At 41.6% G+C, this 25,352-nt stretch overlaps 1 protein-coding gene across 2 annotated transcripts in view; it reads right to left on the minus strand.

Moving 5' to 3' along the window:
• LOC127438330 (transmembrane protein 59-like) overlaps positions 1-25,352 on the minus strand; it is a 32,180-nt gene that overhangs the window by 4,062 nt on the left and 2,766 nt on the right. For both annotated transcript variants that reach the window (XM_051693852.1, XM_051693853.1), the window contains exons 2-6: positions 25,127-25,232; positions 22,835-22,929; positions 22,577-22,729; positions 12,651-12,759; positions 12,339-12,453 (exon numbers count right to left, since the gene is read on the minus strand). In XM_051693852.1, coding sequence (XP_051549812.1) covers positions 12,339-12,453; positions 12,651-12,759; positions 22,577-22,729; positions 22,835-22,929; positions 25,127-25,232 — 578 coding nt within the window. The remainder of the gene's footprint in view (positions 1-12,338; positions 12,454-12,650; positions 12,760-22,576; positions 22,730-22,834; positions 22,930-25,126; positions 25,233-25,352) is intronic.

Here is a 25,352-nt window from a genome sequence, read left to right on the forward strand (position 1 = left end):
AGGAATAACATAGGAATTGTTGGAATTCCTGAGCATGAAGAGGGCAGAGATATGGTGAAATTCCTGGACGAGTTTTTCCTGAGTCTGCTTGACATAATAGGCCATAAACTGGAAATCGAGTGAGCTCACAGAGTGCCTGCTCGCAGAACTGCTGAGGGAGATAGGCCTCAATGCATTCTGGCCAAATTTCTGAAATCATCCGATAAAGATCTCGTGTTGCGCCAGGCGAGGAGCAAAGGGAAGCTTTCTTGGAAGAACCATAATATCTTCTTGTTCCCGGACTTTGCGAATTCCACAAGAGAGAAACGCGATCGGTTCAAGGAATGCAAGAAACTCTTACATCAGAAAAAGTTCTCGTTTGCTCTGATGTTCCCGGCCAAACTGAGAATAGAAATGAAGAATGGTCGCAATGTATTTACTTGTCCAAAACAGGCACTCTCCTTTATAAATACATTGGAGTAAGCCATTTGATGTTTCTTATATTAGTGGACTGACTCGCGGTTGAGGGACTCTATTATCTGAGGAAGCTGGGAGCCATTTTTGTTTCTTTTTGTGTTGACTCTGCCTAGCGGCTGGAGTTTGTTTTATGGCATGACTCCAAGAAATTTTGAGATTGAGAGATTTTGCATTGACGGAAGATTTTTTGTTACACTGAAGTTTACGGCCAGATCGAGAATGGACACTTTGGATGACCACAAAATATCTATATGCTCACATAAAGGACGTCTTTTATAAAGTTGACGGGCTGAGTAAGTTATGGTGTTTTTTTTTTTCGCGCGGCCTCCGAGTTAGTTTGGCTCTTGATCATCCGAGGAAACAGGATGCTGGTTTTGTTTTTCGCGCTGGCTCTGCCTAACTGCTTGTTTTGTGGAATTACACTACTTCAGGACAGTTGTGGTTAAATATGTTTGTTCTCTGTGCTTATGCCTCCTAGTAGAATGATTACCTCATCTGCTGCACTCATAACAGCCAGTTCACTGAACAACTGTTTGTCTGTCCGAGGAAACTGAACGGTTTTATATCAGCTGGAGTTTATTTTGAGGAGGAACACACCTTCAAGACAGTTCTGTGAATGAATCTACATGTTTTTTCTGTTATTCTGCCTGTTGGCTGGGGTATGTTTTACAAAGTATTTTCTGTTATTATAACTGTGCCTCACAAAACCGGACTCGCGGGGGCTCTCGTAGGCGTACATGGACTCAGGACTCACGGGGGCTCTCGTAAGCGTACATGGAGTTTAGAGGGTTTGTCGCCGGTTGGCGCTATCGTGCGCGGGGTTAATGCACACATTTTTCTTTTTTCTGATTGTTTTGTTCCGGGGGAAGTTCGGGGTTTGATTGTTGCATTAATGGGGAATGTGGTCTGTATAATTTTGTTTTTGACACACTCATTTTTTTATTATATCAATATGTCAGATGTTAATGTGAATGGGTTATTTCTCTCCACATGGAATGTAAACGGGTTGGGGCACCCCATAAAAAGAAGGAAGGTTATTTCTGTTCTTAAGCGCAAGAAATATGATATAGTGTTTCTTCAAGAAACGCATCTTTCCCCGCAAGAAGCTGAAAAATTTGGGAAGATATGGGGTGGACATGTTTTCTTTAGTGCTGGCTCAAGTAAGAGCAGGGGAGTCATTATATTGATTAATAAAAATCTACAATTCAAATGTCTCAAACAGATTAAAGATAAATTAGGAAGAGTCATTGTTGTGTTAGGAGAAATTCAGAGGCAAAGGTTGATTTTGGCTAATATTTACGCACCTAACGCTGATGATCAGGGCTTTTTTATAGATCTTGAAGGGATGTTGCAAGCTGCTGGCATCTCTCATGACATAATATTGGGAGGAGACTTTAATCTTTTGATGGACTCAGTCCTTGATCATAGTGAAGCAAAAATGTGCAAGCCCCCTAGAGCAACACTGACACTTCACAAGATCTGTAAAAATCTTGGTCTTGTACATATCTGGCGACTTTTGAACCCATCTGGTAGGGATTACACATTTTTTTCATCAGTTCATAAGATTTACTTCAGAATAGATGTTTTTTTTTTTTTATATCGAAGTCCCTCATTTCATCTGTTGTTGATTGCTCAATTGGAAATATCTTAGTCTCAGATCACGCCCTGGTGAGTTTAGAGATATTGCCACATACAGAGAAAAGGAAATCATATAATTGGTGCTTTAATGTATCCCTTTTGCAAAATCCTGATTTTCAACAAATGTTAAAGACTGAAATCAGTGTCTATATGGAGACCAACTGGTCCTCGGTATCCTCTGTGGGCGTGGCTTGGGAGGCACTTAAGGCGGTTCTTAGGGGTCGAATCATACAGTATGCCTCATTTATCAAAAAATTCAAAGCACGAAAACTTGTGGAGTTGGAAGGAAATATTAAAAGTGCCGAGGTCATCTGATGGCCTCAGAGAATTGACCCGATTGAAATACAGGTGTAATACTATTCTGTCGCAGAAAGTGGAGTTTTGGTTGTTCAGGGCAAGACAGTCATACTTTGAGTCAGGGGACAAAGCAGGGAAGCTTTTGGCTAGATATATTAAGCAGAGAGTCTTTTTCTACTATTCCCTCAGTGAAATCTGCTGGTGGTGAAATTTTTACCTCAGCCATTGATATTAATAATGCTTTTAAAGAATTCTATCTTGATCTCTATAGTTCCACGTCTTCGTCTACTGATGAGGATATTAGGAACTTTGTGGAACCATTAGAACTCCCTAAACTGACGAATGAGCAAAAAAACACTTGATTCTGAGATAACCTTGGAGGAACTTGACGAGGTAATCAATTCCCTACCTACTGGTAAGGCTCCGGGGCCAGATGGTTTTGCTGCTGAATTTTTTAGATCTTATGCTACAGAACTGGCTCCACTTTTGTTAGAAGTTTATACTGAATCATTAAAGAATGGAAAGCTTCCACCAACCATGACACAAGCCCGGATCAGTCTGATTCTTAAAAAGGACAAAGATCCAAACGAGTGTAAAAGTTACCATCCAATTTCCCTGATCCAGCTAGATGTAAAAATTCTGGCTAAAATTTTGGCTAACCGATTAAGTAAGGTTATGACATCTCTTATACATATAGATCAGGTGGGGTTTATTCGGGGCCGCAGCTCTTCTGACAACATTAGGCATCTCATCAACATCATGTGGTCAGTGGCGAATGATCAGACTCCGGTCCCGGCCATCTCACTTGAGGGCGAAAAGGTGTTTGATATGGTAGAATGGGATTATCTTTTTAAGATTTTGGAAATATATGGGTTCGGGAGTACGTTTGTCGGTTGGATTAAGTTACTTTATAAACACCCTGTAGCAGCGGTACAAACAAATGGATTAATTTCAGATTATTTTACTCTGGTTAGGGGCACCCGTCAGGGCTGCCCTCTTTCCCCATTATTGTTCTGTCTTGCCCTGGAACCATTAGCAGCCGCGATAAGGAAAGATGGTGATTTTCCAGGGGTGATGGCGGGAGGTGTGGCGCATAAGCTTCTGCTTTATGCAGATTATATTTTATTATTCGTCTCTGACCCCACTAGATCTATGCCTTGCCTCCACAGAATTATTAATTCCTTTTCCAATTAATTAATACAGGATACAAAAGTTAATTGGTCTAAATCCGAAGCTTTGGCTTTGACAGCATACTGTCCAGTAACGGCCTTCCAGTGGCCCAAACAGGGCATTAAGTATTTGGGCATTTTATTCCCAACAAATTTGTCCGATTTAGTTAGTTAATTTTGACCCTTTAATAAAACGGTTTTCGAGCGATGTAGACAGGTGGGTTTTATTACATTTATCGATGATTGGGAAGGTTAATGTTATTAAAATGAACTGTATTCCAAAATTTAACTACTTGCTACAGTCTCTCCCTGTAGATGTCCCCCTCTCTTATTTCAAGCAATTTGATAGCATAGCGAAGTATTTCATTTGGAGTGGTAAGCGCCCCAGACTACATTTCAATAAATTACATAGGCCGATTGACAAAGGTGGGCTAGGCCTACCCAAAATTTTGTTTTATTATTATGCATTCGGTCTCAGACATTTGGCTCATTGGTCGCTTCCACCTGAAAGAGCCCCTCCCTGGTTCTGCATTGAACAAGAACTCCTTGCCCCTATTTTGCCATTGCACAGCCTTTCCATCAAAATAAATAGAGAAGTTAAATCACACCCCATTATTTCACATTTACACTCAGTATGGACAAAAGTGTCCAGAGTGTTTAATTCAGATATTTATCTAAATGTTGCCTCGAGCCTATGGCTAAACCCCAGAGTTGGTCAGAGTGGATTGCGAGGGGGGTTAACACACTCGGTGATCTTTATGAGAGTGGTGTGATGAGATCCTTTGAAAATCTGGTTCAATATTTTGGGATCCCCAGATCTCAGTTTTTTAGGTATCTTCAGTTACGCCATTTGCTCTGTACTATTTTTGGGAGTAGCATACACCCCCCTAAAGCAGCAGATACTCTAGGAGTGGTGATTTCTGCTTTTGGAAAGGGCCATGAGGCATCAGTGTATTACTCCTTATTAATTCAGAGTCTGGGGGATGGAGTCTCAACCACTCTCAAAAGATTATGGGAGAAAGATTTAAACCTGGAATTGGAGGAGAGAGAATGGGCTAGGATTTAAAAAAAAACATAATAACTGCATCGAGAGATGTAAGGGTGCACCTTATACAATTCAAGATTTTACATCAGTTCTGTTGGACCCCCTCTAAATTGTATAGGCTTGGCCTTAAAGACACACCCACCTGCTGGAAATGCCAATCAGAGGAAGGAGACATGGCCCATGTTTTTTGGTGGTGTGCTGAGATTCAGGAATTTTGGTTGAAGGTACAGAGTGTTCTGTGTGACGTGTTGGACATTCGGATTTCGTTTCGCCCCAGACTCTGTGTTTTGGGTGATGGGGCGGTCATCGACGTAGGTGATAAATACATAAACAATTGGATCCTCACTAGTGCGATGATAGGCAGGCAGATTGTTTTAAGGGGTTGGAAGTCGGTGGGAGCACCCTCAATTCAGGAGTGGTGTGAAGAGATGGGAAGGGTGGCAGCCTTCGAGGAGGTATCATGTAGAAGGCTGGGGATATGGGATTCTTTTATTGGGAAATGGGGTAGATATTTGACGTTTTTGGGGGCTCTCACAGTGGGTCTGTGGAGAGAGAGGTATAGTTTAAAGTTGTATGTTTATTATAGGTGTGTGCATGTGTATATACATATATATATATGTGTGTGTATATGTTTATGTATGTATGTGTATATGTATGTATATATGTATGCATGTGTGTGTATATACTGTATATGTATATATTTATTTATTATTTTATTCTCTGTAAATGTGTGTACTTATGTAAGACCACTGGGATGTTCGTTTGGGGTGGGGTTCTTGATCGGGGAGGGGAAGTAGTGGGTGTTAATGTCGATTCACTGTATATATGTTTTGTTTTTCTTTATTTTGAAAATTAATAAAAATGTTAAATCACAAAAAAAAAAAACAAACACCTGCATTCATCTGATCAAAAAAAACCCACAACACCTGCATTCATCCATTAAAAAAAAACAAACAAAAAACACTCATTCATCCAATAAAAAACAACTGCATTCATCCATTAAAAAAAACAAACAAAAAACACCTGCATTTATCCAATAAAAACAACTGCATTCATCCGAACAAAAAAACCACAACACCTGCATTCATCCATTAAAAAACAAACAAAAAACTCCTGCATTCGTCTAATAAAAAACACCTGCATTCATCCGATCACAAAACCACAACACCTGCATTCGTCTAATAAAAAACATCTGCATTCATCCAATCAAAAAACCACAACACCTGCATTTACCCATTAAAAAAACTAAGAAAAAAACCTCCATTCATCCAATAAAAACACCTGCATTCATCTGATAAAAAACAAACAAAAAACACCAGCATTCTCCCAATCAAAAAATAAAACACACCTGTATATATTCAATGAAAAAAAAAAAAAAAACAGAAAACAAACCAAAAACAACACCTGCATTCATCCAGTCAAAAGAAAAACACCTGCATTCACCCAATAAAAAACTACTGCATTCATTCAATAAAAAGACACCTGTATTCATCCAGTCAAAATACAAACAAAAACTACACCTGCATTCATCCTATAAAACAAACAAACTTGCATTAATCCAATAAAAAAAAAAAAAGACACCTGTATTCATCCAGTAAAATACAAACAAAAACGTCTCGGTTACGTACGTAACCTCGGTTCCCTGAGATGAAGGGAACGAGACATTGCGTAGTTACGCATATGGGGAGTGCCTTCATACACAACCTAGTTGAAACCTCTCTTCAATAACGCCAGTATTCTAATATTGGCTATGGTGTTTGAGCCCCGCCTGTTTTGGCGTGAAACTGTCCGCTATAAAAACAGGTGCACAAACACCATTTCCTCAGAATTTCTGACTGAGAACAAATAGCACATCGCTCATGCCTCAAGAACTCTGAGTCTTGTAGTGCGGCTAGCGTTCACAATGTCTCGTTCCCTTCGTCTCAGGGAACCAAGGTTATGTACGTAACCGAGACGATCCCTTACGACTCAGTACACTTGACATTGCATAGTTACGCATATGGGGAACAGAATCCCATCACGCCGCACTACACGACATAACTTCCCAGAGAGGAAACATGGCGGCGCAGTCTTGTGGGACGGTGACCAACATGAGCATGCCGCAGTGAGTGATCCTCGTGATGGCCAGGAGGAGAGCACTCATAACGAATATATGAGCTATAGTCATATAGTATGAATTAACTCCTTATGAACCCAGTCGGGAAGGGAGTATATTTATAGTGAAAGTGCTTGCAACTTTATGGTAAATTATAACAGCCTGACTGCAGGCGATTTTGCAAATGATGCGGAGCCCATACTGAAAGGGAAGGGCATAAATATATATATATATATATATATATATATATTTGGCTAATGCATAGCAAGTGCTCTAAACAGAGAGGACTGTGAAAAAAAGAGACGCTACATCTAGGTTGTAAAACCTTGCGAATGTGTTTTGAGAGGACCATCCTGCTGCAAAACATATGTCCATGCCCATGAGGAGGCCATGCCTCTAGTTGAATGTGCTTTAACACCAATTGGGCAAGTCTTACCCTGCGACTCATAAGCCGGGGTAATTGCATCGACAATCCAGTGAGAGAGCCTTTGCTTGGAGACGGACATTCCTTTTGTGTGTCCTCCATAGCATATAAAGAGCTGATCAGACAGTCTGAACTGGCAAGTATGCTCAACATATGCATGTAGTACCTGTACAGGTCATAACAATGCAATGATTGTTCCTCATCCAAATTAAATGGAGGAGGGAAGAAGGCCTGAAGGTGAAACACCTGCGCTTTGACGGGCGTGGTTAGGACCTTGGGTACATAGCCTTTCCTGGGTTTGACAGTGGCTCTTGAAAGACCGGGCCAAACTCCAGACATGAATTGTTGACTGATAGTGAATGCAGGTCACAGACCGTTTTACTAAGGCCAGAGCCAGCAGTAGTGGCGTCTTAACGGAGAGCATGTGCAGTTCAACAGAGTCCAAAGGCTTGAAGGGGGGCCCTGCGAGAGCTTTTAGGACTAAAGTTAAGTCTCAGGTCGGGACTGTAGCCGGCCGAGATGGGTTTAATCATCTTGCTCCTTTAAGGAACTTTATGATTAAATCATGCTTGCCTATAGAGGAGTGTGTGTGATACGCAGATATAGTTGCCACATACACTTTGAGCGTTGATGGGGTGAGTCCTGCGTCTAATCGCTCTTGAAAAAATATTAGAATTTCATGTATGGGCAGTTTACTGGGTCCTTGCCATGTAAGAGACACCAATCAGTGAACACCTTCCATTTTAGTGTGTAGAGGCGTCTCATGGACGGTGCTCCGGCTTGTAAAATGGTGTTCATGACTGAATGCGTCAGTTCTGGTGTGGGTAGTGTGCCCCGTTAAGAGGCCACACATGCAGGTTCCAGAGCTGGGGCTGGGGATGCCAGATTGTGCCTCGCGCCTGAGGGGAGATCCCTCCTCAGTGCTATTTCCCATGGTGAGCAAGCTGTACAGCATCTCTATCATTTCCGGAAACCATGGCTGGTTGGGCCATTTCGGTGCAACTAATAGAACCGTTTCCTTGTCCTCTCGGACTTTGCATATGACAGAGTGAATAAGGCATACCGGGGGATACGTATATTTGCGTTTCGCTGGCCATTTGTGTGCCATTGCATCCGTTCCCAGTGGGGCTTGGGACTTCGAAGGGGACAGTGGGCATTCTCCACTGAGGCAAATAGATTGATTTCTGCTTTGTCGAATATTTCCCAAATCCTCAGTACAGGATTTTTTTTTCCCTTTTTCTCCCAATTTGGAATGGCACATTCCCAATGTGCTTTTAAGTCCTTGTGGTCACGTAGTGATTCGCCTCAGTCCGGGTGGCGGAGGATGAATCCCAGTTACCTCCGCGTCTGAGACCGTCAACCCGCGCATCTTATCACGTGGCTTGTTGGGCGCGTTGCCACGGAGACATAGCGCGTGTGGAGGCTTCACGCCATCCACCGCGGCAACCACACCCAACTCACCATGCACCCCACCGAGAACGAACCACATTATAGCGACCACAAGGAGGTTACCCCATGTGACTCTACCCTCCCTAGCAACCGGGCCAATTTGGTTGCTTAGGAGACCTGGCTGGAGTCACTCAGCATGCCCTGGGATTCGAACTAGCGAACTCCAGGGGTGGTGGCCAGCGTATTTTACCACTGAGCTACCCAGGCCCCCCCTCAGTACAGTTTGAGGATGAAGTCTCCATTCGCCCAGTATCTCAACAGTGGCGGTAAATGAATTCCGCCTTGGCTGTTTATATATGCCACAACTGTCATGCTGTCTGAGCAAACCAGGACATGACAGCTCGCTTTTCTGACTGAAATCCTTTAAGGCTAGAATTACAGCCAATAGCTCTAAGCGGTTGATGTGCCACACCCTCCTCACACCTGTCCAGGTGCCGAAAGTCGGGCGTCCATCGCACACCACTCCCCAACCTGTGTTGGAAGCATCCGTGGTCACCACTTTCCGCCTGACAACTTGGGACTTCGAGTACCAGAGTTGGATTGTAGAACCATGTTCGATCGTTTTTGCACCCATTCTGAAATAGCCGTTAGGGCTTGCCACACATCCGTGTAATGGGACAGAGGGCAATTTGGTTTGCTCACTGTATATGATGCGACACTCACTATAGGAGAGCGGCTGCGCATAATGTGTGTGCTTTGAAGAGGAAAAAGGGGCTCTTTATTGAGAATGTGTGAGCATCTTTTGCATTTGCTACAAATGCTGTATTCCTTTTTGCACATTTTTTATTGCATTTATTTGAGTGCAAGACACAGAAACAACATTTTGAACTATATTGTGAACAGCAATATTCCTTTCCTGACAAACAATAGTGGGGAGATGGGGAAAAGTGTTTTGTGTCTCCAGTCAAGCCTTTTTTGGAGTAACCATGGACTCTACTTTCCGCTTCAAAGAGTTGTGCCCGTCAGGAGCGCTTTTGCTGCGCGTGCAGATACACAGATGCCGGTGAGGCAGCAGGTATGGGGCTTTTAGTCAGGAACTGGCTCAAAACAGAGCGAGGGCGAACCAGCTGATATGTACTCCATTTGGGCATAAAGTGTCTCATAGCCTGTGACTGCTGCTGAATCGCGACGTAATGCTCAGCAAACTTATTCACAGAGCCGCCAAAGACGGCGTCCGGACTGCTGGAACCATTCATCGAGGCGAGACTGTTCAGGTTCCTCTGGGGGAGACCACTCAAGGTGAAGCTCTGACCACCCTTGTAAGGACGCGGAGCATCTCCCTGTCAGTGTCACGTGCACGTTCCTCGCCCTCGCTAGGGGGAGGGGCGGCAGCATCATCCGCTGACCACTCGCCTGATGCAGCGAGAGACATGACATCATTATTATTATCCCCAACTTCAGAACCGCTGCACAAGACGAGGCCGCCCGCTCTTTCAGAAGGCCGGAGCTCGTCTCGCACATAGCGTATCGGAAAACATGTGCTTCGGAGAGACTGAGGGGCTCGCGGGGCGTACCGCCACAAGGACCACCTCAAAATCCTCTTGCTCGACCTCGCGGCCCCGCCGTGCCTCCTCGTGTGAATCCTTGGGTATCACAGAAGAGGCGGGTGGGAGGGCTTGTGAGGCTGAATCATCCCTCAGAACGAGGGTGATTCACGAGAAGCGTCTTGAAACTCATGCCCACACAGTGAGGGCAGTCTGTCTCCATGAAAGCTGACTCTGCGTGGGCACGGCTCAGACAATAAACGCAGCTCTCATGCTGATCTGATGGCGGGATGTGCCTCTCGCACAAGGAACACTTACGGAACTTTTAAAAAGACGCGAACACGTAAGTGACTCTTTTAGATATATAAATATATAAATTAATATATATTTATATTTATATTTATATCACACAGTATACAATACACCATTGTAGAGCCGAGGAGGGCGGGGCCAGGCTGGAATGATGCACGCCCGGTCCCCAATCAGCCTGATGGGGCACATGAGGGATAAAGGCGGCCGGGGACGACAGTTTGAGAGAGAGAGAATTACAGGCAGCTGCCCTGTGTGTGTTTATGGTTGTGTGTTTTTGGTTAAGTTGTTCATTAAATTATTATTTAAGTTATCAAGTCGGTTCTCGCCTCCTCCTTTCCCTCCAACTCCCCTTACACTGGTGCCAAAACCCGGGAGGGAGGATGGATTCCCGTTGCAGAGTCCTCGACACTGCCGTCCACCCAGGGGAGCACTGATGACATCCGACGGGGGACGGAGTAGCCCGACCACCAGGACGCGGCTGGTCGTTCTGTCCGCTGGGGGTCGGAGGTCTGACTCCGGTCCACCCGGGGAGGAGCGGCTGCCGTCCGCCTGAGAGGGTGGAGGAGTGATCGAGGACCACGCGACGGCGCATCAGAGAACCGGTGAGTTTCTTTTTCTCTCTCTCCTCTCTCTCTCTCTCTGTCGCTCCGGGTTGGCCTTTCCCTCGCCTATTTTGTTTTTGTTGTTGTTTTTCCCCTCCTGTCTCCTCCCAGGTCGAGGAGGGCGGGGATGACCCGCCGGCAGTCGGGGCGCAAGGCACGCCCCCCGGAGCGGAAGGGGGGATGTACGTCATGCCGGGGGCTCCCCGGCCTGAGGCAACGCCGGGAGGAGTGTAGAGCTGAGGGGGGCGGGGCCGGGCTGGAATGATGCACGCCCGGTCCCCAATCAGCCTGATGGGGTGCGCGAGGTATAAAGGCGGCCAGGGACGACAGTTCGAGAGAGAGAGAATTAAGGGCAGCTGTACTGTGTGTGCGTTTACGGTTGTGTGTTTTTGTTTAAGTTGTTCATTAAATTAAGTTGTCAACCTGGTTCTCGCCTCCTCCTTTCCCTCGAACCCCCTTACAACCATATACAATTGCTTTGTAAGGATACACAAACCCTGCCGAAACGCTGCGGAGAATCAGGATGCTGAGGCCCGTTCACCAGCGAAGCGTCAATCGGCGAGTCAGTGTGATGTTAACCGGAACACTGCAGGGGAGCGTAAAGTTTTCCCACGAAGATTCCGCCCGCTGACTCGTGTATATCGAAGGCAAAGGAAGAGGGCTTCTAGACAAGAGATGATCGCTGTCTTGAAGGAAGAAATTCTGAGGAAATGGTGTTTGTACACCTGTTTTTATAGCAGACATTTTTGCGCCAAAACAGGCGGGGCTCAAACACCGTAGCCAATATTAGAATATTGGCGTTATTGTAGAGAGGTTTCAACTAGGTCGTGTATGAAGGCACTCCCCATATGTGTAACTACGCAATGACTCGGTACACTTGACGTAAGAGAACTACACCTGCATTCATCCAATAAAACAAACAAACAAACTTGCATTCATCCAAAAAAAAAAGACACCTGTATTCATCCAATCAAAAAAAAACAATCAAAATCAACACCTGCATTCAACCAATAAAAAACCTTCTGCATTCATCCAATAAAAAAAAAACCTGTGTTCATCCAATCAAAAAACAAACTTGCATTCATCTAATTAAAAAACACCTGTGTTCATCCAATCAAAAAACAAACAAAAACAAAACCTGCATTCATCCAATAAAATAAAAACACACCTGCATTCAACCAATAACAAAAACAAACTTGCATTCATCCAATCAAAAAAACAAACAAAAACAACACCTGCATTCATCAAAACAAAACAAAAACACAAATATTCATTCAATAACAAAAACAAAAAAAAAGACACCTGCATTCATCCAATAAAATAAAATAAAAAAACACTTGCATTTATCCAATTTCTGCCTGTCTCACCTTGACATGCAGCCCAGAAAGTCGTGCTCAGCAGCTGGTTCCTCAGCGTGTTGGCTGACATGCTTACCTTTCACCCCAGGTTTTGCTGCATTCCTCTCCCCATGCAATCGCCCACCTGCAAGGATGCAAAGGCAGCACTTTCAGCATGAGGCCATCGATTTTATGACCCTCCACCTCCGGATGCTGCACCGGATGTGTCACCAATGAAAGTCAAAGTGCAAGCTCTGGTCCACCACTCCACCGAAATGAGTTTTCAGAGGAAAAATGAAAGAGCTGTCAACAGCCATCTGGGGTGAAGGCGGTTACTCTTACCCGTATGTGGCCGCTGTGTGTGGGTGTTGACTTGGGGCCAGGGCTTGTCAGCCACATTGGAGCGCGGGGCTTGTAATTCAGGCAAGGAGTACTCGATCTCTGGCTGGCTCTGGGAGAATCAACAAACACAATGTCAAGAGCAGGAAACGGTATTATGGGATTTACTCAGCAGACAGGCTTCTGAATGGAATGGCTGAGCGTTTTATTATGGTGAAGTTTTCAACACCATCATGAACAGAGTGGCAATGTCTGGCAGAAATTTAATTTGCAGAGTGACAAAAATGCTATGTTTTTCACAAACATAAGAGATGATGAATAGCACACTTAAACTTGATTGCATAGAAGACACATTTCAAAAATATGAGCTAAAACGAAGTGCTAAAGTAGCTCCTGCATACGGCAATACCACAGGAAGCAAAAATAGATTCCTATGAGCGATCATTGACTTACAGTAAGTAATCCCTGACAGCATACCTAAATTATACCCCCTGCAGAACATTTAAGGCTGCACTTCTCAAACCGGGTTCTGATTTTAATTGAGCTATTTTTTGCAGACCCCTTGGTTATTTGAGATGTACCTCCAGGGGTCCGCAAAAAATTGCTGAATAATTGTTTTTTAAATTCAAGCATTCGTACATAAATTTAAGTAAGGAATGGTTTACGAACAATTTACACAAAGTTGATCTGATCGCATTTAATGAATACGGTACTTTGACTAGAAGTATACAATATATTAGACATTTATTAGTAGTGCTTGCTTTAGCAAAGTGCCACAATTACTATAGCTCTGACCTTTGTTTAGGGATTTTCCAAAATCCCTAAATCAATTCTTCTTCTTCTAAGAAAATTTTCGGCATATAACTCGCCCTGCACCGTTTATGGTACACCCTGTGAATGAGGTGTCAAATCGACCAGCTTAATGAGGACAAGTATGCAATTACTCTTCTAAATGATTAGGCTTACGATGTTCGCTCGGCAGGCAAAAAAGCCCATAGACTTAACATTGAAAAGGGAGTGCATGACTCATTTCTCTAAAACAGAAATCGTTGAGATATGGGGGTGGCCTCATTTCACTTGGGGCAGTAAGGCAAGTTTAGGGACACCCTAGCAACCACCCAGAACATGTGGGGGGGGCAAGTCTCTACTCTAAAGATATGGATTTAACCACTGGAGTCTTATGGATTACTTTGGCTGCCTTTATGTGCTTTTTGGAGCTTTAACATTTTGGTACCCATTCACTTGCATTAAATGTACACTCAGAGCCGAGAAATTCTTCTAAAAATCTTAGTTTGTGTTCTGCAGAAGAAAGAAAGTCAACCACATCTGGGATGGCATGAGGGTGAGTAAATGAGATAATTTTCATTTTTGACTGAACTTTCTCTTAACAAGCTAAATGTATTCGTTTGCTCGTTAATGAGTTGCTAGATAACCAACTAGCTAGTTTGTTAGCTAATAAGCCAGCTAGCTAGCAATAAACTGGAACGCTTTGAGGTCGACACTGTGGTTTTCAACTCAGCACTCCCATCTCCGATTTCATCTTGGCAGAAGACTAAATGTAGAGAGGGGAAGGATAAGTAAAATCAGAACAGTGTCTAAATATTTCATTTCACTATGACCCCATCAAGATTCCTTAAAGCCAAAGTCAGCTCCTTTTAGGTCAAGAAACCACACAGGAACACCAAGTCAACTGAGTCCCTCTTTCCGCCCTCAATTACATTCGCTGCCTGGCGGTGCTAAGCCTTGCTGGTCCAAGTGAGCTGGTCAAACAGAGCACCAGACAGCAACTCAGACGAGAGCGAAGGGACAACTTGACTTGAGTAAGAGCTTTTAAGAGGCCACTTTCAAACAGGATTCAAAAGGACATCATTTGAAATCTGCCTCATTAGTCTATGGCAGAATGTGTCCCTCTCCATCCCTCTGTCTCGCCTTATATGGGTAAATGATTACATGTTTTTTTAGAGTGTTTCTTCAGTTCCCCCCTTGAGACCTTATTAAAGAGGGATTTTTGCTCTCTTACACTGAATTCTTCTAAAACGAGCCAACAGAGCAGACATCTGAGATAACCTCTTCAGGGAGGCTCATATGAACTTCCAAAATTACTACAGAGAGGTTGGTGGAGGATGGTCATGGTACTCATCCATCATACAACCCAGCCCTACGAGGAACCCAAGTTTCATGTTTTTCATCTATTTAAATAATTCATAACTGGACGCAGTAGGTCTATGGGTAGAAGGGGTTATGTGCACATTGCACATAGCGAATGTATAATTTACTGGTATGTACAATCTTAATTTCCAAAGATTAAAGGGACAGACATGGGAAAACATTAAGTCATAGCATGGCATAGCATGTAATGCAACATAGTATGGGCAATTTAGCCCAGCAAAATCTCAAGTCTCACAGTCACGTTAATTGAAATGGATGCTGTCACAAGTATTAAATCCAGATGTCTGCAAGGGATGAGAATCAAAGGGGGGGGGATGAACATCTGAGGAAGTTAATGTTGACTGGCCACAGACCGATGGAATCTTGCCATTAGTGAAAGCAGCCTGATGTGCATCTGTCACGCATTACCACAGAACTCGCCAAAGGTGATCGGTGCAGCTTATGAGACTGCCAAGAAGACGAGGCTGAGATTGTTGACTTAATAGTAAACAATCCCATTTCTCTTATTTGGAGTTTGCTAGCTTTCTCCGAGCCCATCTTTTCTTGTGTAGTTGGTCGTCCACATTGAACTCGTCCAGAATTTAAACAAGATGGCAGACCTCCTTACAAACAAAAATCCATCCCCCCAATTAGTGGCTAGTCAGCAACAAGTCATGTTTACTCCTTAGCTCGCAGGAAATAGTCAGATTCCCCTTGATTACCTCTAAGGGACTCAACAAAACACTGGACAGAATGGACAAATATTAAGCCCATAGTGCAGCTTAACCAATGTCAAATGTCGGCCTGTTACTAATGTGAACCTGGGCTCCAGATCATTGTAGATTTGTTGGGGATGGGGGACAGTCCCCCAGTGTTCGCAACATGTCCCCCGCAATGTTTGGAAGGGACATTGTCCCTATTAGTGTACAAATGCAACGGTTCTGAAATTAAAGGTATGCAAAAATTCCTACTCCCTGAAAGATATTAATAAAATAAGTGTTGTGAGATCTCACCAGTCTCTGTGACAGTACTAGACTCTGTAAACAGCAAACAAATATGTGTTTGCAGTCTCTGACATTTTCTTCCTGTCAATCATTTAGCACGTTCTTATAGTATTGTAGTTACAGCGAATTATTGAGGCTTAATGCCAATTTTATGCCATGTTGTTCATAACAGTTGTCAGTTGAGGGCACTATTTTGCTGCAGTTGTTTTTGATAACCATTTCTGCTCAATGTCCAAATCAAATCAAATCAAATCACTTTTATTGTCACACAGCCATATACACAAGTGCAATGGTGTGTGAAATTCTTGGGTGCAGTTCCGAGTAACATAGCAGTCGTGACAGTGATGAGACATATACCAAATGATGAGACATATACCAATATACCATATACCATAGCTCATTTGGTCTCTTTTAAGTGAGGTGTTTTGGAAAGAAGGGGCATGGCTAATCCAATGACTCAACTTGTGGTAATTCCAGAACAGCTTAAATCACTAACAGCACCTTTAATAAACAGAAACTAATTAAATCAATAACTGACTGACCAAAATGCTTTGATACACTACATTGTATCAAAGCAAGTAAATAAACATTGAACTGTCCCTCACTGTTTTCAACATGTCCTCCTCAATGTTTGGAAGGGACATTGTCCCTATTAGTGGAGAAATGCAATGGTTCTGAAATTAATATACAGATTATAAATCAAATCAAAAACTGTCTCACTCATTCTGCATTGTTTTAAAGCACGTAAATAAACACTGGACTGTCATTCAATGTTTTCAACATGTCCTCCCAATGTTTGGAAGGGACATTGTCCCTAATAGTGGACAAATGCAACAATTCTGAAATTAATATACAGCAGATAAATAAAATCAATAACTGACTCACCTAAATAGCTGCATTCTATCAAAAGATGTAAATAAACATTAGATGGCCTCCTAATGTTTGCAACATGTCCCCCAATGTTTGGAAGGAACATTCTTCCTGTTTCTATGGTTCCTATTTGGTTCCTCAATGTTGTGTTAAAAACCTACAACTGAAATTAAATGAAAATCTACACCAAACGTTCTACAGCATTCATGGAGTGCTAGATGGTCTTTGCTGGAGAATCTTGAGCATCAATCAAAGACCAATCAAAGGCCTGAACAAGCTGCTTCATACAGAATTTTTTACATTAGTTTCTACCAATGCTACTTAAAAATGGATTCACTGTGCTGGTATCTTGAATGGATTTTTCCAATATTATATTTGTGCAGTGTTCTAGGAGTCACTTGGGGAAGTGCTCTTTCTTAAGTGTAAGAATTCCCTTCAGACACCCCTTCATTGATTATTTCTATAAGATAATCAAACAGATTCTAACATTTATCGAGGAAACTCTCAAATTCTGCGAACCCTGCTCCAGCACAGAGAGTCAGCCCAGTGATTTGGTAAAGTTTCCAAGCTCCATATTTTGTGTTCTTTATGCTTTACCAATTCTGTTGTGCAATGGTCCACGTAACTGTGAAAACTGCATTATCTTTGCCAAATGCTCACTACAGCAGTATGGAAGCCAAGGACTGCCAATTAAAAAAGAATAAAGGAATAAATTATCAGTCTATTAATTTGAAAATAAAAACATAAATAAACCAATTTATAAATGGACAAATAAAGACATTTAAATGTGTTTATTTAATTCGCATTTAAAAATGTAATTATATTTAACAATAATATTTAGCATGAATAAATTTAATTCATGTTTAAAATGCAATTAAATGTAACAATAAAATAGCACATTAATAAGTCATTTTTAAATGCACCTTTTAAATTGCATTAAAAAAAAAAGCATTTGGCAATTGCTTTTCTTCATTCATTTGCCAATGGCTTTTCATTTTACTTTTGCTTTTCTTTTTTGTTTTACTTTGGCTTTTCTTGCCATTGGACCATTGGACAGTTGACATGTGGGAGCATCCAATGAACTTTCAGCTCAGTTTTAAGACACACTCCCTCTCCTACGTCCCACTCGAAGGAGATGCAAGACGATTTGTCAATGGATGGCTATTGATAGAGGTTTACGTGGTCTGTGAAGCCCACGGAAAAGAAACGGACGCGAGGCGTATCAAAAGTTAATGGTCACTTGTCGCTGCCGCAGTTAAATGCTAAACACAGCCCTACCCGAATATGCAGAGTAGTACGTGTCCAGGAAGGGAGCCAGTAACCGCGATGCCATCAACAGAACAGATCCGTGCCACTGACTGAAAGCACGCTAGATCCTACCTGAAGCAGACGCTTCTCTGTGCGGCCAGACCTTCCAGTTAATAATCTATTTCATATGACTTTACTCCATGACCACTCTCTCTGCGATATTTGTGAACAAACTCCCCATATACTGTACCTGGATTCAATAAAATTTTACTAAACTGTTTCTGTTTATATAGCTTGATAAAGTGCTTCTGTGTTCACGTTCACAACCAGAAATGCTTTTTTTTCTTTCAAAATAAAGTTATACCTTTTAAAGGGTCATGAAACACTACAACACATTTTTTTAGATGTTAACTGGTATATACAGCTCTGGAAAAAATTAAACCACTGCAAAATTATCAGTTTCTCTGGATTTACTATTTATAGGTATGTGTTTGAGTAAAATTAACATTTTTGTTTTATTCTATAAAGTACTGACAACATTTCTCCCAAATTCCAAATAAAATGTGGGATTCCAGCCTTGCTGAAGCACCACCAGATCATCACCTGGTTGTCTAATGGTTAGATGGAGAGCTGGAGAGGCCTACAAGCCACAGTGTCTCGCAACCACTGTGAAATTTGGTGGGGGATCGGTGATGATCTGGGGGTGCTTCAGCAAGGCTGGAATCGTGCAGATTTGTCTTTGTGAAGGACGTATGAATCAAGCCTCGTACAATGTTATCCTGGAAGAAAACTTGCTTCCTTCTGCTCTGACAATGTTCCCCAACTCTGAGGATTGGTTTTTCCAGCAGGACAATGCTCCATGCCACACAGCCAGGTCAATCAAGGTGTGGATGGAGGACCACCGGATCAAGACCATGTCATGGCCAGCCCAATCTCCAGACCTGAACCCCATTGAAAACCTCTGGAATGTGATCAAGAGGAAGATGGATGGTCACAAGCCATCAAACAAAGCCGAGCTGCTTGAATCTTTGCACCAGGAGTGGCATAAAGTCATCCAACAGCAATGCGAAAGACTAGTGGAGAGCATGCTGAGACGCATGAAATCTGTGATTGGAAATCAGGGTTATTCCACCAAATATTGATTTCTGAACTCTTCCTAAGTTAAAACATTAGTATTGTGTTGTTTAAAAATGAATATGAACTTGTTTTCTTTGTATTATTAAAGGTCGAAAACACGGCATCTTTTTGTTATTTTGACCAGTTTTCATTTTCTGCAAATAAATGCTCTAAATGACAATATTTTTATTTGGAATTTGGGAGAAATGACAGTAGTTTATAGAATAAAACAAAAATATTCATTTACTCAAACACATACCTATAAATCCAGAGAAACTGATAATTTTGCAATGGTCTTTTAATTTTTTCCAGAGTTCTATGTCTTGCACACAAGGGAAGAGAATGTTAACATTCGTTATTTTTAATTTCAAGAGGAAAAGGGTTAATTTAGGGATTTTTCTGGCTATTTTCGTCTTCTGGGTTTGAAATGAACATCGAATCAACGTCACAGGTCATGACAGACATGGTTTAGGCTTTCCATTGAACTTCAGCAAGTCTACATCATGGGTGTTCTCAATATTATTCATGAGAAGGCGTGGCCTTTACCCTTTACCCGTCATCTTCACAAGTAAGTCGTTGCACGCTTCAAACCCTCAAGTCAGTTGATAGTACCATTACGTGAGTTCTCCACCCCCCCATGCTGCTGACAGAGGGACATGACAGGCTTTCATTCAAAGGCAACATCTTTTAAATGTTCGCACAGCACGCATTTATTAACCTGAGTGTTTTGAGGCTTGCGGTGATGTGCGGTGTCTCTGACTGGGACTTGTTAGAGACACGCTTTGCATTGATTGTCCCAGACACATACGCTATCCATCCCTAATGTAAGTGTGTTAACCGGTCTAAGAACTTATATTTGTAAATCATCTTCTAAGTCTCAATTTATTAAAGTGTAAAAAACATTAACATATTTTCAATACAGAGTACATGGCATTTATTTGCGTATTAAATTACAGATATAAATTACTAGTGTGAGAAATGTAGTTTGAGCTTACAAAACAGTGTATAATTTATTTGTGCATTCTGTTATGAGCAATTGTGTGAATCTTTGATGCTGTTAACTGCATTATTAAAATAAAGCTGAGTGACTGGATCAAATCGTTTTTGGGTTCACTCCCCTTTCTCCCCTCACTCCACTGCTGAAACACACCCACTGCGAGTGCATCTTCTAAAAATGTGGTGAGAGCTCAACTGTACTGAAACAGTGGGTGTCCTGACCCTTTAAGCTCCATGATTTTCAACAAAGTGTACTTGCCTTTTGTGTATCAGGTGGTCTGCCTTTTCCCGATCAACAATTCTTTCAATGAACTTAAAATATTAAAAAGGTGAATATAAAGTGTCTTTAGTGGAATGTGATATCACTGAAAGTGGACGTGGTGTCACCACTTGATAGGAACGGATGAGGGAAGGTCTGGCCGCACAGAGGTCCGGCGTCTTTCTCTAGCTGCTCGGTACCTCATGCCGGTGAAGCGCGAGCATAGCAGCTGTGTGCTTTCAGTCAGTAGCGTGGATCGGTTCTGTTGACGGCATCGCGGTTACCAGCTCCCTTCCTGGACACATACCACTGTGCACGTTCGCCTCCCCTAATTGCATTTTAAACATGAATTAAATACCTGATTTATTAATGCAAAATCTTATTGTTAAATATAATTATATTTTTAAATGTGAATTAAATAAACACATTTAAGTGTGTCTATTTATTTGACCATTTATAAATTGGTTTATTTATTCACGTTTTTATTTTCAAATTAATATATTGATTCATTCTTTTTTAATTGGCACTCGGCTTCAGCAGGTATGGATTGGCAAATGAAAAAAGAAAGTCAAACAATCATGAAAAGCAATTGGCAAATTAATGAAAAAAAGCAATTGCCAAATGCTTTTTTTTAAATGCACTTTAAAAGGTGCATTAAAAAATGACTGATTAATTTGCTGTTTTATTGCTAAATATAATTACATTTTTAAACAAATTAAATAAACATTTAAATATGTCTATTTATTTGTCCATTTTTAAATTGGTTTATTTATTCAAATGTTTATTTTCATATTAATAGATTGATCATTTATTCCTTTGTTCTTTTTTAATTGGCACTCCTCTGCTTCCATACAGCAGGTCCCCTAAAAAAAAACAATCTCTTTTCTTTTCTCTGTTTAGATGCCGGAGGCAAAAAAGGCCATCATTAGTCTTCCACAATCCCCACAAATGGTTTCTTACTATTTCAACAAAGTTCTAATTCCATATGCTTGATTTTAACGTTAGGTAGCATAATGCTACCACTAAACCTTGGGTTTTTTCCCCTCTTCTGGCCTGAGTTGATCATTCACATGGTTGGCTGTCTGCCAGCTGACCACTAAACACAGACTAGGCTAGCCGCAAGATGGCTGTGGAGGCTTTCTCTTGCCTGATAAAATGCATTTATCATGGCTGCGACTTAACAGATAAATCATGGATGCACTTGGCTTAGGCTTAATTCTACACTCTGTAACCACATCTCCAAACCCCAATGTGCCACAGACTTATAATGCTAGTTATAGGCAATACAATATTTTGGTCTTGGACTTTATACTGACACCTATTGGCTTGGATGCAGCATCACGCAAAGACAAACATTTTTGGTTACTGATGCCATTGTAGAAATATCCTATTTGCAGGCATATTTGCCACCCACGATAAATTTATTAAGCAACCAAAAGTGTCAAATAATAAAGGGGTTACCGATATAAAGTGAGTAATATTTGGCTTGTCATGTGATCTTAACATTGTGGCCACTGCAAGCTTAAATAGTCGAACCTTTTCTTCATGTGAGTGTACATCATTTATACATTTGCTGAAAGTGTTATTCATTTCTTTAGGTGTAAAACTCAAACTTTTATCCTAATCTGTATTTACAAAAACATTTCCAAGGTAGTTTTTTTATAAATATACAGTAGTTGGTTTAGAAACAGCAGAGAACTCGTGAAACTAAACCTGCAATTGGATGCAAGATTCCCAAGGAAAATAAGCATTTGAACTATTTAACCATTTTAACCTAGTGCTTCTGTTTTTACTTCACTGTCCCGCTGTGTGTATGTGCTCTGTTTACTGCCTGCTACCAAGATGGGTTTTGGGCGATCTGATCACAAGTGGATAGGCACTATCACCATACTGTACCTGCTAATATGCATCTCTTTTGAACAATTGTGTATAGATTTCGAGAAGAGGGTCTCTGATTTCATGACTTTCCCCTAACACTCCTCAGATTCACCACACTCGCTTGTGAAGTAAAAAATCTATTATATACTGCATCTACTGTCATGTGTATTCCAAAATAATGGATGCTACGCCCCTCAATGTAGCTCTAGTACTCAGTCCATCAAAATGACGGATAAAGATTTTTTCTGCCGCAACCTCTGGGTACCAGTGCACTTCTCAGGTGTGGATCCCAATACTCCAGCGAATGTGACGGAAACCCTGGTGTAATGGACCATATCTTGAAACCAAGAGCACATGAAAGTCCATAGTGCAATCTTCAACAGAAAAACCAGAGATGGTGGTGGACTAACCTGGAACACAACTACCTTCCCATCATCAGCCTGCAAGTAGAATGTCCAGGTGGAGGAAATGAAGCTCTGGGCAGAACTGACGATGTCACTGCACCAGCTGGACACGGCATCCATCACAGAGATGGGTTTGGGGCGGTTGGTCAGGGCCTTAAGCTACAGTTCAAATGAAAAGCAATTAGTTCAGAGTTTGATATGTTTGATAGAGATGTCAAAATACCACAACACCAGACGGCAACAATGAAGTACCAAGAGTAGTACCTTCCTCCTTTTGATCTCCGGCTCGGCAGGTTGGCTAGCACACCCAGTGCTACAGGCCTCCTGCTCCAGAAGTTTACTATAGGCTTCCTGGCATGCTGCACACACACACACACACACACAAATTATACCTGTCAGGTAGTCTTGCATTGTCAGAACTTTACTAAACTGCAAAAGGTCGGATCGACACGGCAGCTTATTCTGGTCAAAAACTGCTCACTTTGACAGGAAGAGAACGTTTGAGGCTACGTCCACTTTAATGCAGATACATTTGAAAATTTCGCTTTCGAAACCGCTCTCTCATCCACACTAAAACGGATGGCAACTCATAAATCCCCTTACAGTGCATGTGAAAAATCACCATTCCATGACTGAAATGCAATTGTCCTAGTGTTCCGTTGCTGGACTGCAATTCCGAGTATACTTCCCGTCGCCTTTGAATGAATGCAATGTGAAGGTTCTACAAAGTAACATCTATCTTTAACAACGCTTTTAAAGTGAATAGCAGACACAACAACTCTGCAACAACATGGGCCGCCATCCTGATTGTTTTGGGTTGAATGGATCACATGACTGAGTCACATGACAACAAATACGACATTGTTTCAGATATCTCCATTTTCCCTGTCTACACTACAACACGAAGACGTCGTTTTCAAATTTATCCACTTGGGAGAGCATTTTCTAAAAGCTCAGTTTTCACTGTCAAAAATGCCATCTCAGTGTGGACGGAAGACCAAAACATTTAGAAAAAGATGCATTTTCAAATGAAAAGGTATTAGTGTGGACGTGGCCTGGCTGACATTTAAAGTGACCAACCACAGTTCATTTTGTACTTACGTGCCATTAAGGGACAAGTTTTTAAAATAGACCAGGATGAAAGCATTTATTTAAAAGCATTGCGCAGCAGTCTACATGAGCAGTTTTACAGAAAAAAAAACAACCAAAAGAATTTAGGAAAATGTGTAGACTCAGTGATAAGAATTTCTCCAGCCTGATCTTTTTTACAGCCTGACATTTTTGCAGAATGACTATGTGATTTACACATATTGAGGCAGTTCCAAGGTGAAATGTCCACTGTGTGGTGCTAAAAGTGAGTTAAATGTTCTCCCAAAAGGGTGAGGTTTTTAAGCTTAATGCAAGTTTTAAATTAATTTAAAACTTTTTTTTAAGTTTTAAATTAAAAAAAAACCTACATCGCTACCCTAAACCTTAAACCTAAACTTAACCAGTAGTGTCATAAAAGCTAATGTGAGATGAACAACGCAATTGTTAAAGCAACCACATCATTTTATGCTTCTACTATGACACTTTTGCCTCATGTGATGACTTGTGTGCTCTTCAGGGCTTGCTCTGTATTTCTATAAGACCAGGTCGAATTCCTCCCTGTCCAAAGATGTATTCCTGTCAAGTTCTGTTGAGATTGTTTCACAGATGTTAGTTAAAAAGACGGCAAAATTTACATCTATGTTCTTCGAAATTTAGACAGCTTAGTTAAATTAGTTAGTTTAGTTACTGCCTCAAATAAAACTGAATATCTTTCAAATATTTGAAGCCACAAATCTGGTGAACTTTGGGAATCAAGAGATTATTTCATTCTCAAGAGTGCTTGTTGTATCTTGAGTCGGTACCTTGTAAACATGACTTTCCAAGAGGACTGTTAAAAAAATCCTGTGCACGCTTACTGTCGTTAGTTGTATAAAGCCAGCCAATCAGATTAAAGCTTTCCAGATCAATAAAGTACTTTCCAGTTTTGTGTTTATCGTACATCAAACGGTCAGCAAACAGGCTGATAATGGTCCGTGGGAGTGCCGAAGGATGCTGAGACTACCTGTCAGGCAGCTCCATCTCCATCTAACCCTCATCAATATCAACAAACATCTGAGCATCAGCCTCCAGCACCAGAAAGCGCAGGATTGATTTTCAATAAAAGAGCTTCCCTCTTGCCTCACAGCTTCCCACAGTCTTCAACAGCTCCGTTTACCACTAGCACACAATAACATCTCCAGATAAAAATGAGTGCTATTCGACTCTCTTCACACTCTATACAGTATATGGCCTTGAGCTATGCAACGCCTCATTCCAAAACATTACTTGTTTCAAATGTTCATATTACCTTCTTTAAAATGTAATGAATGCATTTGACAAGCAATTCACTTAAAATATTCACCATTTCAATACACTGTGCTTCACAGACCGGGTCAGCCCAGTTCTATGCCATTTATGGCCATACATACCAGAATGTATCATTTTTGTGGTGTAGCCAGAAAATGTTGAGCTAAGCTGAGATCTTACCTCCCTGACATTCTTCCTTGCTTGTATTGACGCCTGTATTTCCATTCACAAACTGGCAGATGGAGTAGAGCCGGCAGCCACGGTGACAGGCATTCATGATGGAGTCCTGTAGGAACAAGGTAACTTTATATACAAGGTAAGCCTCATCCAGAATGGATCCTTTGTAGATTTTGTAAAGTAATAATTATGCAATACAAGTTCTGAGAATGGACTTGTGGAATAATGT

The sequence above is a fragment of the Myxocyprinus asiaticus genome, chromosome 49 (assembly GCF_019703515.2).
Source record: "Myxocyprinus asiaticus isolate MX2 ecotype Aquarium Trade chromosome 49, UBuf_Myxa_2, whole genome shotgun sequence".
In the NCBI taxonomy this organism is placed as follows: Eukaryota; Metazoa; Chordata; class Actinopteri; order Cypriniformes; family Catostomidae; genus Myxocyprinus; species Myxocyprinus asiaticus.